The sequence below is a fragment of the Urocitellus parryii genome, chromosome 7 (assembly GCF_045843805.1).
Source record: "Urocitellus parryii isolate mUroPar1 chromosome 7, mUroPar1.hap1, whole genome shotgun sequence".
NCBI classification, from domain to species: domain Eukaryota; kingdom Metazoa; phylum Chordata; class Mammalia; order Rodentia; family Sciuridae; genus Urocitellus; species Urocitellus parryii.
Window position 1 is genome coordinate 17,094,476 of NC_135537.1, and position 14,564 is coordinate 17,109,039.

General features: G+C 34.9%; 1 protein-coding gene across 2 annotated transcripts in view; it reads right to left on the reverse strand.

Moving 5' to 3' along the window:
• Tbc1d31 (TBC1 domain family member 31) overlaps positions 1-14,564 on the reverse strand; it is a 73,305-nt gene that overhangs the window by 43,319 nt on the left and 15,422 nt on the right. For both annotated transcript variants that reach the window (XM_077800366.1, XM_077800365.1), the window contains exons 4-7: positions 14,277-14,455; positions 6,831-6,982; positions 3,880-4,039; positions 2,009-2,209 (exon numbers count right to left, since the gene is read on the reverse strand). In XM_077800366.1, coding sequence (XP_077656492.1) covers positions 2,009-2,209; positions 3,880-4,039; positions 6,831-6,982; positions 14,277-14,455 — 692 coding nt within the window. The remainder of the gene's footprint in view (positions 1-2,008; positions 2,210-3,879; positions 4,040-6,830; positions 6,983-14,276; positions 14,456-14,564) is intronic.

Sequence of the window (14,564 nt, forward strand, 5' to 3'; positions counted from 1 at the left end):
TAGAGAAGATGCATGTTTATAGACACCTACACATACACATGTTTAGATGATTATTCACAGCTCTGTGGATTTACTTCAAACACTGAATGAGTGAATATTGAATCCTGATTCTAGGGGAAAAGAGTTAAATTCCTGGGAGCCTCTGGCCACAACATTTTCATCAACTGATCAATAATATAACCTTGTTTCACGTGTGCTTCTGTTTAAAGAAAGAACGTCATTCAATATACATTGTTGATTCATTATCACTGAACTCAGAGCCCAAAGCAGTGTGACAATGACTAAATGAGTTTTTCTAACATACATATTTTCATTTAAGGCACAGCACAGCCTTCTTGTGCTCAGAAACCACAGACAACTCGATAGCACTATGACTAGGCTTCACTTTAAACCACAACAGAAAGCCTCAAAGTGCAGAAACATGACACTAAAAGGACCACGAAAAAGAGACAAGATTAGAATACAAGAGCTGCAACAAGAAAGCATAGCAATGCCTTGTTCAACTTTAGGGCACAGAGCAACTCAAAATTTTCACTACATCTGCAAATGTCTATAAAAGCGCCGCAATAAATGATTTTGGCATTACAAATAAATTTTAGTGAATAGGCAAATTCTCAAATATACCCACAAATAGCAAGGGGTGACTGCATATATTTATACACAAAAGACTGAGAATGCAAACATTAAAGTCATCTGAGAATGCTGAGACATTAAGTAATTTTTATTTATTTGTTATGGGTAGCTTTTCATTTTTTTCCTGCAATGAGACACTTATTACTTGTATAATGTTTTTAAAAAGGTAAAGGCAAAAAAAGACACACACACATACACACACACACACACACACACACACACACACAAATACTGTGTTAAGAATCAGACACCTGCTCCACTAGCGACTAGCTGTGTGACTGGACTGGGGCACAAACTTCCCTAGGACCACTAGGAGTCTGCATACAATCTAACTTGTTAGCTGGAGGGCTTTTAGAGAACCACAGCAGAGGGCTGGGAGTGTATCTGATGTAGGTAACAGATGCAGAAATAAAAATGGTTCCAACAAGGGTCCATGAATATGTACGAATACATTCAGACTTCATTTTCCATAATAGATGCAACGTATCATCCATGTTGGCTGATTACTGATTATGGACAATAAGAGAAGTTGTAAGTATGGGAAAATAAGTGAGGTAAAAGGATTAGAGAGGACATTGAGAGCCAAGTAGAAGAGTCTGGACAGAATGCAAAAGAAGGAAGCCACTAAAGTGTCATTATTTAAGAAATAATGATGAAAGTATTTTAGAAAAATGTTGTACAGGAGATAAGACTGATGGGCAGGGATAGCACCGTGGGCTCTGAGGTTAGGGTATTTGTTTAAATTACTGCTATTCATGGGTACTTTATGAGGAAAAAAAACAAGTACAGCTATTATGGTGACAGAGAAGCAGCACACAGATATTTCAAATTTAAGAAATTATATGACTTAGTATTAACAAGATTTAGGAAATAAAGAAACAAACAGTAGCAGAGCTTCAAGTTTTCTAGCCACAAGACGGGAAGAAAGAGGAGACAGAAATAAAGAAACTAAGATTAAATACCTCTTGTGGGAAGGAGATCATGAATGATATCTTGCATGAGACAAGGACACCAAACAGAGGTCATTTAAAAAGGCAGCCACTTAAGCAAGGAACATTGGTGAGAAATCACAACTGGAAATGTGGCTCTGGGAATAAGAGCAACAAAATACACCAAAAAAATAGGTGGTAAGTTCCAAGTCAGAAAAGAGGAGCATGGATATTCTTCTTCTTCTTCTTCTTCTTTTTGGTTCTAGTTAGTTATACATGACAGCAGAATGCATTTCAATTCATTGTACACAAACAGAGCACAACATTTCAATTCTCTGGTTGTACATGATGCAGAGTTGCACCGTTCATGCAATGGATATTTTATTCTTGATGATACAATACTGAAATGTTTTTAAAAAACTAATGTTGTTTACTTGATAGCATACCTTATTTATTTCTTGTGTTAAAGCCTGAACTGAATATATATTCAGACTTCCATTTTCCATAATAGATGCAATGTATCGTCCATGTGGGCTAATTACTGATGTGCTAATTCCTTCATCAAGGCTTCCAATTTCAAAGAGAAGTTTACAAGTCTGTACATTGATAAACCTCATAATACCATCTTGACTTAGCACTCCAAGAACCTAAGGGTAGAAAGATACAAAGAATTATTAAAAAACATTTCCAATGTCTAAAACTCAAACTGTATATACATATACTTTCTAAACATATATATATTCTTATATGAATATAATTTTTGGCAGGGGGACAAGTGAAGATCCATTCTCAGTGGGCCATTATACATTTTAAAAGCACTAATTATTGTTCATGTTGATTTGCTCTATTCAAGCCTAGATCTGGCTTTAACCAGAACCAGGAATGCATCCTGGGAGACTATGAAAGGTGACACAAGGATCTTCCCTCCCCACAGGTATGCCATGTCCACTGACGACAGACAGCGGGGATACATGACTGAACAGTTTCAAACCTTTACCTCCACTGCTGTCAGAAGCGGAGAAGACAGGGTTTATCTGCCGTTCCCCTCCACCTGCACCCGTGTCTCCTGGTGAGGCTCCCCACTGTCTACCTGTCTTCTGCAACTGTAACTAATATTTGGGGAGTGGAGAAAGATTTGGGTTGCAAGGGTTGTAGATGAGTTAGAGGGAAGCTAGTCTTTTAAGAGAAAAAAAATTAATTTGAATTTGAAACATTAAAAGCATGTAATAAAAAAGTTTAAGCAAACAAACTCTCTGCTCTCTGGGCCTTAGGCATAGGCTCTTTCTCAGAGCAGGTAGCTGTAAGTGGTAACACCAACTGATTCCTCAAAATGCAGATGCTGCTTGTTGTACAAAAACTAGTTTGGAGGGGACAGTCTCAAAAATGTGTTTTTCTCTTCATCAGCTGGTAGAGAACAAACTCCCTCATCTGCAGCTGATGGAAACCTTTTGTTAAGATCCTATCCAAATTACAGATGCACATAATCTTTATGCCATTATTTCAATTCTGGAATTTTATCTTACAAATAGGATGTGTAAAATGGCATTTGCTACAAGCTGTTCTGTGCTATATTATTTGTAACAGGAAAGGACTAAAATTAATTAAGGAGCCCAATAATAAAACTGATTTAAAAAAATAAGTATGAAACACTACTCAGCTATAAAAAAGAAGTTCTATACTAACAGAGAATAATCTCCAAATTAAGTGAAGGATAAAAGGTGCAAGGTTTGTATAAAAAGAGGGGAAAACATGATGTTATATATAAAAACAGTGGTTATAGGGGACCAGACCGATGGGAGAGAGGGCTGAGGCCCTTACCACTACCTGCCTTTTATAAGTTTTATAATTTCAACCATGTGAATGCATTATCTATTCAAAAATGTATTTATAATAGATATGATACATATATGCAAACATTCTGTATACATATGTATGTATGTACGTATGCATAAAACATAATGAGTGTAATTTGTTAAAGTGTGAGGTCCATGATGGTCAATTAAAATAAGAAAGTTAAGGTAAATATTTGTGAGAAATATAAAGAACATAAGATTTTGCAATTTTTTCAAGTCTAGACTCTTCACAAAAATAATATACATTAGGGGCTGGAGTTGTGGCTCAGACAAGCATGAGTGAGGCACTGGGTTCGATCCTCAGCACCACATAAAAATAAAATAAAGATATTGTGTCCACCTATAAGCAAAAAATAAATATTAAAAAAAATATATACTTAGAATTTCAGATTCTTGTCCATCAGGGTATAAGTTAAATAAGTATAAGCTAAAATAGTTTAATGTCCTACAATTCCATTACTAACCTGATTAGAACCAGCATCAAAACTATCAGGAAGAAATTCCAGATGGCGAATGGCTCTAACTTTAGTTGGCATCTGGATAATTCTGAAGAGCTGTGTAGCTTCCAAGCACCACAAATGAAGGTGATTTGATTTGCCTCCAGCAGCCAGGATTCGACCATCTCTATATTACCAAAAAGATGAAAAAGTAAGACCAGCTAACCTGTCAACAGCATTACGGTTCCACAGAACTTTCTGTGATGACAGAAATGCTCTCTATGCTGTCTAAAGTAGTGACCATTAGCCACATGATTACTGACTGCTTGAATTGTGACCAGTGCTACTGAGGAAATTAATTTTTATTTTTATTAATTTAAATAATCACATGTGGCCAGTGGCTACCAGACAAGACAGTTTACATTTACAGGGGTGTGTATATGCATACATTTTTTTCACCTTTTGTGTTAAGGCATCAGCTTAACAAACACTTGTGTGACCACTTGATCAGGGGTTTTCTGAGTAACATTTACATTTTATAGCATAATCTCTCACTATACAACTATACAACTTTTATATTTCACATACAATTATACAGAATTGATAGTGCATTGCTATACATATAAAAACATTTAAAAAGGCCAAACTTTTCCTACTCAAAGAAGGAAAGGTGCAAAAAGGATAAGTAGTATTGGTTTGCAAGGCTGTTGCTTATTTATTCGAGGAATTATCAAGTTCCTACTAAAAGGCAGCTATCACTGTAGCAGCCAGGGACAGAGGAGGAAATAAAGCTCTTTGAAGAGAGCTATATATAGAAGGAAAGTGACAGGACTTGACAATGATTTTTTTTTTAATTGGTACTGGGGATTGAACCCAGGGCCTTATGCATGCTAGGAAAGCACTCTACCAACTGAGCTATATCGCCAGCATCACTGACAATGATTTAAAAGATCACTCTATCTGCTTGTGCAGAGACTGATGTTAGGAAATGGAAGTGAAAATAAGTAGACTAAATAAGGAGGCTAGTACAACAGTCTGAAAAGAGACTAAAGTTGCTTGGGCTAGGGTAAGATCAGTGACAATGGACAAAAAATTTGAACAACTCGATTTGATGAGTGTAATTTGTTAAAGTGTGAGATCCATGATGGTTTGATAGTTAATGGGATTTACTGATGACCTAGAAGAAGAGTGAGAGAAAAGAGGAATTGACCACAATTTCCTAGCTCTTCCATTGAAGAGGCCTAGAAATACTGATCAACCCAATCACAACAAGATTAGGGGCTCAAAATACCATCTTCCAATAAACTGAACTCACATTCTTTAGAGAAATAGCCTATTCCAGGCTTGGGACAAAATGTACAAGATAGACATGGAATATCTAGACCTATCAGAAAGCATAAAAGCTACTATAGGCAACTGGGGTGGTATCAAAAGGGATTCAAAAACAAACTTGAAAAGGATCCCACTGGTCAAAGATGAAAGAACCAATGCACCACCAAGGCTATTAATGGCAAGCTGGGCACAGTGAAGTGTGCCTGTAATCCCAGCGACTCTGGAGGCTAAGCAGGAGGATCACAAGTTCAAGGCCAGCCCCAGCAACTTATCAAGAGACCTGTCTCATAACAAAAAACAAGAAGGACAGGATGTAGGTGGGTGTTAAAGCACCCCTGGGTTCAATCTACACACACAACAACAAACAAACAAAAACCCCTAAAACTACATTGCATTAAAATGTACCAACTATGTTAAATCTATGAGTCTACAAAGATTAAAGATAAAAACTTCAATGACCACCTTTGAAAAATACCAATAAATCAATTTTTACATAGAAAACTGGCTGAAAAAAGAAAGAGGAGAAAATCAAGCATTTTCCTGTTTTTCCTTTACAAACTATATATCAAAGTAATAAGGGTGGACGAGTGGAAGTGTTTCTATGAAAGGGTTCTAATTAATAAGTGAAGAGGGCTGGGGATGTGGCTCAAGAGGTAGCGTGCTCGCCTGGCATGCCTGCGGCCCGGGTTCGATCCTCAGCACCACATACCAACAAAGATGTTGTGTCCGCCAAGAACTAAAAAAAATAAATATTAAAAATTCTAATAATAATAATAATAAGTGAAGAAATGACAGTTAATAAGTGAACTAGTTAATAAGTGAAGAAGGAAAGTCAAAATAGCACCATTGTGCTAACCACTTGTCCAATAGTGGATCTAGGTAATGATTATTAATGACCATTAAAATCAGAAGAGAAAGGGTTCTAGATTGCTCCTGAAGAAAGTACACAAACCACTTATAAGATTTTCTTGCTTCTTGCTCAGATAAAGTCTCCAGTTTTTAGATATACAAATATAATCAGCGTACAGGAAATACATACATAATAGGAGCATATTAATAATACAACATAGACATAAAGAGTAAAATCCACAATACATAAAACTGCAGGAGAGATGATCAGTTAACAAATACATATCCACCAAATCCAATGTGTGAACCTTGTTCTGTGGCTGATTTAAACAATTCAGTCATAAAAAAGACAAATCAGGGAAATTTTAACAATGATGTATGGCAATATTAAGAAATATTTAATTTTTAAAACGTGATAATGACTCTATGGTTATGTTCTTAAAATAGCCCTTATCTTTTTTTAGAGATATGCATTGAAATATTTATGGATGAAATGATATACTCAATCTTTGTTCAAAACAATACAGTAGGAGCAATAGATACAGACAAAAACAGGAGTAGCCATTAGTTGATTACTGTAGCTGGTCAGAGTACTTAAGAGATCATGCACCTTTTTATTTTTGTGTATTTTTGAAATTTTGAAAAAATAAAGTAAAAAAAAAAAAAGCCTGCAGACCACGTCTAAATTTGAAGAAAACTGTTCCTTACTTGATAAGAAGGTAATCAATGAAAATTTGTAATTTTTAGCTGAAATGACATTTCTTTAAAAATTCCCAGTGTCTTAAAATGCACGTTACCTGGTCACAGCAAACACTTTATATATAATACTTGAGCTTTCAGGTGGAGCTGGCAATTGATATTTGCAAAAAAGAGTATCACATTCCCAGGCAAAGATGGAATTATCTTTAAAACAGCTGAGGATGGTATTACTTAAAGGAAGAAAGAAAACCTAAAGAGCAATAGAACAAGTTATCTTTTATGTAAGGTTCAGATAGTCCTCTTAAAATTATACAGTAAATTTTCCTTTTTTAAAAAAATTACCTTTTTTTTAAACTAGAGAAAAATACATTTCTAACACATGACAGGATAATACTGATATTTCATAAATTATAATACACTACAAAAGAAATGGTAAAACCTTTTCAACTAAAAGATTATGTGACTGTAATGACTAGACAATTCACAAAATTCTAAGTAAAAATCTAAAACTTTTTATCTTTTATTAAAGGACTCAAATGAAAATAACATTCTGAGCATCAAATTTATTCAAAAACCAATGACAGACACATAAACAAACTGATGTTCACACAATATACAATAATGAAATCACCAAACCACATATCTCTCAGAACATATCCTTCACGCACACACACACACCCAACACATATTTATAAATTAACTATCAGTCATCTGCCACATAATGTTTCATTGTTTCTTTTCGGTCAACATCGTTGTCTCCTAAATCATAATAGAGCTGTAAAGTTACTATCACCTAGTGAGGTGGTAGCACAACTCATTACTCAAGTGTGTGGGTGATGCTGGTGTAAACAAACTTAATGCACTGTCAGTTGTGAGAGTATAGTTCACACGATAATGTACAGTACATGCTAGCTGATAATAATGACTATGTTTCTATTCTATGTTTTTATTATACTATATTTTTTATCATTACTTTAGATTGTACTCACTCTACTCATTAAAAAAAAAAAGAAGTATGCTATGTTGCCCTGGAAACAGCCTCATATATGTCATGCTCACCCCATCTCTTGACCACATCAAGAGGCCACATAGGGTGAGTGACCTATGCCATCAGGGTTTGTGTTAAGTACACTCTCTGATGTTCACATAACATACAACTGTGAAATCACCAAACAACATGTCTCTCACAACATGACCCTTGTCAGTCAGCAATAGTTCCAATACTAAATGCTGATAAATATTAAAAATACCAGTGAAAGTACAGGGAAAGGGCAGTGTCACACATTGCTGCAGGGAGTGAACACTAGCTAAAGACATTACACAACCTGTCTCAGCAGTCTTAAAATACATCTCTCAGGTAGTTACTTCATTTCCTAGAGTTAGCCCTTCAGGCAGCCAGGCGCAGTGGTGCACGCCTATAGTCTCAGCAACTTGGGAAGTAGGAGGATCCCAAGTTCAAGGCCAATTTTGACAACTTAGTGAGACCCTGTTTCAAATTAAAAAATAAAAAGGGCTGGGGATGTAGCTCAGTGGTTGAGCACCCCTGGGTTCAACCCCTATCCCCAATCACCACAACTACCAAAAAAAAAAAAAAAAAAAGAGAGAGAGAGACAGTCCTTTGAGAATAGTTGGAAATCATTTTAAGATAAATATAAGCATTATTTATAAGAGTAAAAAGGTGAAAAGGCATACATGATCATATTTTATTACAGATTTGATTTATATAAAGAACTGAGAGTGAAATTCATTAATAGCAGAGTTAAAATGTCTTTATTTTACTCTCTTAATTTCCATTTTATACAAGCATTAATAATACTTCCTTTTGATAGTACAAAATTTTAATTAAAATTGACCAACATTTTCTCACCAGAGTTTAAACGGCCTCAAATTCAATTCTATGAATACATCTGCACAATATTTTTTTTTGAGAGAGAGAGAGAATTTTTTAATATTTATTTTTTAGTTTCGGTGGACACAACATCTTTATTTTATTTTTATGTGGTGCTGAGGTTCAAACCCAGCGCCCCGAGCATGCCAGACAAGCTTATTACTGCTTGAGCCACATCCGCAGCCCTGCACAATATTTACATATATACAACACACCATGAAATATACTGTTTAATTAAAACCATCTATTCTAGATTAATGTCAATCACACACAATAAAAATGCTAATAACTACATAAAATTCTGGTAGATCATACAAGGATCTGATCCAACTTGTCACTTTTTGTGTTTGGCTCACTTGCTAAACACAACTCCTAGTAGTCTGCTAAGAGATTGATTATGTTAGGAAAATTTATAATATAAAGGTCTTATAGAAGATATTTACAATAAGTACATTATAATCTATAATAAATACATTAAGAAACTGTTTGAAAGGCTGGGGCTATGGCTTAGCAGTAGAGTGCTTGCCCAGCACATGCAAGGCCCTGGGTTCAATCCTCAGCACCAAGTAAAAATAAATAAAATAAAGGTATTATGTCCAACTACAACTAAAAAATAAATATTTTTTGAAAATATCAAAAATGACATAATAAAATTCTTATTATAATTTGTAGTCATTTTTTCTAGAAAAGTAATAAAGTTTATTCCAACTGGAGAAGCAAAAGCTTAAAAGTTAATGAGCATCAATTGCTATTTTAGGGGAATAGTTGTGATAGATTAGTGCTTGCATGATTATTCATTACTAGATTTGTGATTTTAATTGCCAGATTTTAATGATTACAAAATTGTTCTTAATGAATCAGATGTCACTATTATTTAGATAGTGTCATCTCTTGATACCATAAAAAACTTAGGAAAAACATTAACAGTATATATTGGGGTGTTGAATTCAGGGATGGGGTTGCAGTTTTTCCTTGTAGAATGTGAAAATCCTAAATTTTCTGTGTTAGTCTTTTTTTTCTGTCTCCATAATAAAATACCTGAGATTAGGGAATCTGTAAAAGAGGTTTACTTAGTTTACATTTATAGAGGTCTAAGAGTGTGGTACCTCCTCTTGCTCAGCCCTGATGAGGGCTTTCTGGAGACAGTATGGCAGCAACACTCTGGAAGGGTAAGAGAGAGGGAGAAACCACAAGGCAAGATAGGAAGCCAGAGGAATTCAGGGGCCAGGCTTGCTCTTTTCACAATCTCTTTCTCCTTTACCAGAGTCCCCCAAGAACTGCATTGATTCCTTCTAAGTGTGGAGCCTCAATGAAGGCCCCATCTCCCAACACTGCCACACTAAGGACCAGCACTTGCACCTTTGAGGGACAAAACACAAATTATATCCAAATCAGAACTTTCCAATTCAATTTTGAGATGTATGTAAGCTGTTCTTAAAGTCTGAAGACTTTAGAAGAGTTACGTTAGCAAGTTAAGGTCAAATGCATAATTTAGCAAGTTCTCATTGTAAGGAGACCCAGAATTAAGCTTGGCAACACTATTAAACATGTCCTGATATCATCATAAAGCTTTTTCTGTCTGGGTGTGGTGATGCATGCCTATTATAATCCCAGCAGCTCAGGAGGCTGAGGCAGGTGGATTGCAAGTTCAATGCCAGCCTCAGGAACAAAGTGAGGCTCTAAGCAACTTAGTGAGAACCTGTCTCAAAATGAAAAATTTTAAAAAAGGGGCTGGGGATATGGCTCAGTGGGTACACACCCCCGGGTACAATCTCTAGTACCTAAATAAATGAATAAAATTAAAAACTTTTTCTGATACATACTGAACCACAGGAATCATAAAGCCAGGATTTATTCCTAAATCCATGAAGAACTGAATACCTTACTTTGAAGCTTCAACAAAAGAATCACAATGTAGGGCTGGGGATGTGGCTCAATTGGTAGCGCGCTCGCCTGGCATGCGTGCGGCGCGGGTTCGATCCTCAGCACCACATACCAACAAAGATGTTGTGTCCGCCGAGAACTAAAAAAAATAAATATTAAAAATTCTCTCTCTCTCTCTCCTCTCTCACTCTCTCAAAAAAAAAAAAAAAAAAAAGAATCACAATGTAATAATTTGAAGAGGTGTAACTGGTTTACCTGAGAAGCAATATGGTGTGATGGAAAGCTTTTCGGAAAGACAGGTTTGAATTCAAACTGCAACTCTTTTTGCAAATAATGCAACACAGGACAAGTTACTTGATGTTTCTGAACTTCAGTTTATCCTTTTATAAAAACAAGTTACTTCATGTTTCTGAACTTCAGTTTATCCTTTTATAAAAACAATATCTAGTTAAAAATAACTACAAAGTGCCAGTTACATTGTATGTAAGCAACTGGCATCTATTGCTATTAGTCTTTCTGCTCCTAATACATACCAAAAAAGAAAAAAGAAAAAAAATCAGTGGAAAGGGGTTAGAGTCCTTTTAAAAATACTTGGAAGGCTAGGTTTGTAGCTCAGTGAGCACTTGCCTCATGTGCCTGAGGCACTGGGTTCAATACTCAGCACCACATTAAAAAATAAATAAATAAAATAAAGATACTGTGTCCATCTACAACTAAAAAAAATTAAAAAAAAACACTTTGAAAGTCAGACATAGTGGCTCACATCTATAATCCCAGCGATTTGGTAGGCTGAGGCAGGAAGATCTCAAGTTCATGGCCACCTAGGCAACTTAGTGAGACTCTGTCTCAAAATAAGAAACAAAAAGGACTGGGGATATATCTCAATGGAAAAGCACCCCTGGGTTCAATCCCCAGTAGCAAATAAATAAATAAAAACACTTTGAAACAAAGATCCATAGTTCTTTGTCTGAAACCTTTGAGGCCAGATGTATTTCAGAATTATTTTCAACTTAAGTACTGCAATGTAACACATATTCCATAGCATCATATGACCTATGCCAACAGCTTATATTCAAATATGTTATTACAACCTCACATCAATTCAGTTCAAATTTTTGCTGCCCTATTAACCAAGGTCAAAACATATTTTGCCACCGAGTTAAACACTTCTGGGCAACTAGCACTGTGCTAAGTGCTTTGCATTGGTAAATATTTTGTTGAAAAGTTTAACATCACTCTATTGCAAAGTCTTTAGATTTAACTTCTAGTTCATAAGAAATGCACAGTAGCAAAAAACAAGTTAAACAACAATGATGAAACACTAAGACAAATACAGAATGTGGGGCATTTTCCAAAACAACTGGCCTGATATTTCCAAACAGTTAATGTCATGGAGAAAAAAAATGGAACATTTTTAGACTAAAAAGTGGAATATTTTATGATGACACTAAAAGTGCCATCATAAAATGAACTTCATATGGGAGGGTAGGGGAGGGAAGGGGGAATAGGAAGGACAACAGAATAAAATAGACATAGTATTGCTGTATGTATATACGTGACTGTATGATCAATGTGATTCTGCAACCTATATACTCAGAATAATGAGAAATTATACCCCATTTGATTCAAAGGTAGGATATGTCAAGATCATTGTACTGTCATGTGTAACTAATTAAAACAAATTTAAAAAAAGAATCTGGAAAAAATTATGTCATTTAAATGAAAATAGATGGATCTTGACACCTATGTTAAGCAATATAAACCAAACTCAGAGGCCAAAAAAAAATGAACTTCATAGCAAAAGACCCAAAGAAAGATACTTCAAGGATTTCATGCATCAGCAAAATAAATAAATATTTCAAAGTTCTACTTAAAATTTAGAAATCAGAACCTAGAATAAAAATTCAGGATTAGTAAAAATTTAAAAAGACTTAAATTTTACTTTAAGAGTAAGATATTTATTTCCTATTTTCAACAGTGTAAGCCAGTGGTAGAACTGTCTAGCCCACGTCTAATTTTTGTATAGCCTAGGAACTAAGAATCTTTTACATTTTTAAGGGGCTACATAATTTTACTCTTGGCCTGAAAAGACAAAAACATTTACAATCTAGTTCTTTAAGAAAGAGTTTGCTGGTAACTTATAGACTATGGCGTTCTATTCTTAAAATAGTACACTTATATGCATATATCATACATATACTTTTTTTCCCCAAATTTAATTTTATTCTTATACCACTAATATTTGGAATCATACTTTTTTAAACTAAAATGTCTAAATTACCAAGCAAGGTTAGCATTGGCAACTATCCAGTGCGTATAATTTTAATTTCATGGTAAAAGGAACAGATGTTTTTTGTGTTGTTGTTTTATAACTCTATTTCCATTGTGGGCTCCAATTCCCAATGCTCTTTTCTTTGGAATTTAAAATTCAATTTAAGTGCTAAAGCAATTAAAGAAGAAAAGACCTACTAAGACATTTAGTCTAAAGCCCTACTGAATAAGCTGGCTATAACTTTATCTCTTTTTAATTATTAAAGGCACACAAAGGAACTCTGGGATTTCCAGGGGGACTACAAAACAAATTTTTGGTTTGACATGCATTACTAGCTGTTCCTGTTAATAACAAAGAAATTAAAAGCAATACTGCAAATACAATATAACCTCAAGCAAAGTAAACTATCACATGGGAGACCTAGATACTCCTGAAAACAGTACTTAGCTAATCAAAAAGAAAAAAATTAAACTTAAAAGCAAAATAAATGGATTTGTGAGTCTGTCTGTATAGTTCTGGGGATGGAACCCAAGGGTACTCTATAACTGAGCTACACCCTGAGCACTTTTAATTTTTCATATATATAAGGTTTTTTAAAAAATTTTTTTTTTTTAGTTGTCGAAGGACCTTTATTTTATTCATTTATTTATTTATATGCACTTCTGAGAATTAAACCTAGTGCCACCCACATTCCAGGCAAGTGCTCTACCACTGAGCCACAACCCCAGACCATATAGTTTTTATTTTGAGATAGGGTCTTGCTAAGTTGCTGAGCTTGGACTTGAACTTGTGGTCCTTCCACCCCAGTCTCCCAAGTCACTGGCATTACAGGCATCTGTCGCCATGCCCAGTTAAGATATTGAAAATTTTTTAAAAAGGTAGTATATTTATACAATGGAATACTAATAAGTAATAAAATGGACAAGCTATTGATACCTAAAATATAGATGAAATCTCAAACATTATGCTGAGTGAAAAAACCTTACATAACCTATTACTGAGTAATTTAATTTGTATGAAATTTTAGAAAAGGCAAAATCAACCTATGGTGGAAAACATTATACTAGTGCTTACCCAGGAAGGATATGCTGGAAATTTCTGGGATAATGGTAATGATAGGGCTATATAGGTTATATGGGTGTATGCATTTGTTGAACTTAACAAATGAATACTTAAGACCTATGTATTTCATCATATAAAAATCTTACATTAATAAATATTGAACTATAGTCAATTAAACACAGGCTCAAGTACACTGATGTCTATGATTTAAAACACACTAAAAAGAATTAATGAACAGAAGGACGGGAAGATGGATAAATCCATAATACAGACAAATTGCTATATGATTGAAGTTGCTCATAACAAAATTATGGGGCTGCAGCTAGAAACTGAAACCATCACATTGTGAGAGTTGGGTTTTCACAGCTGTAATTATAACAAAACTTTAAAAAAGAAAACTTAGTCTGAGAAGCACATGCCAAGATGCCTATCACTCACCTTCTGTATGCCCACTGACTGGCGAATATTCAGTTTTCTTTTTCTCTGAAAGGTATCCAAGTCCCACAGTTGTGCTGTATCAGAAGAAGTGGTGATGGCATATCTCCCTGATGCATGCACAGAGATTGAAAATACTGATGATTCGTGTCCTCTCATCCAGCTAACTAGCTCCTTGGTGACTATGGTAAAAATAAAATTGTTGCACAAGTGAAGCACTATACATTCTACATGTTCACCTATACATACTACTGTACGTAAACACTATGCATGAACTGATTTAACTGATAA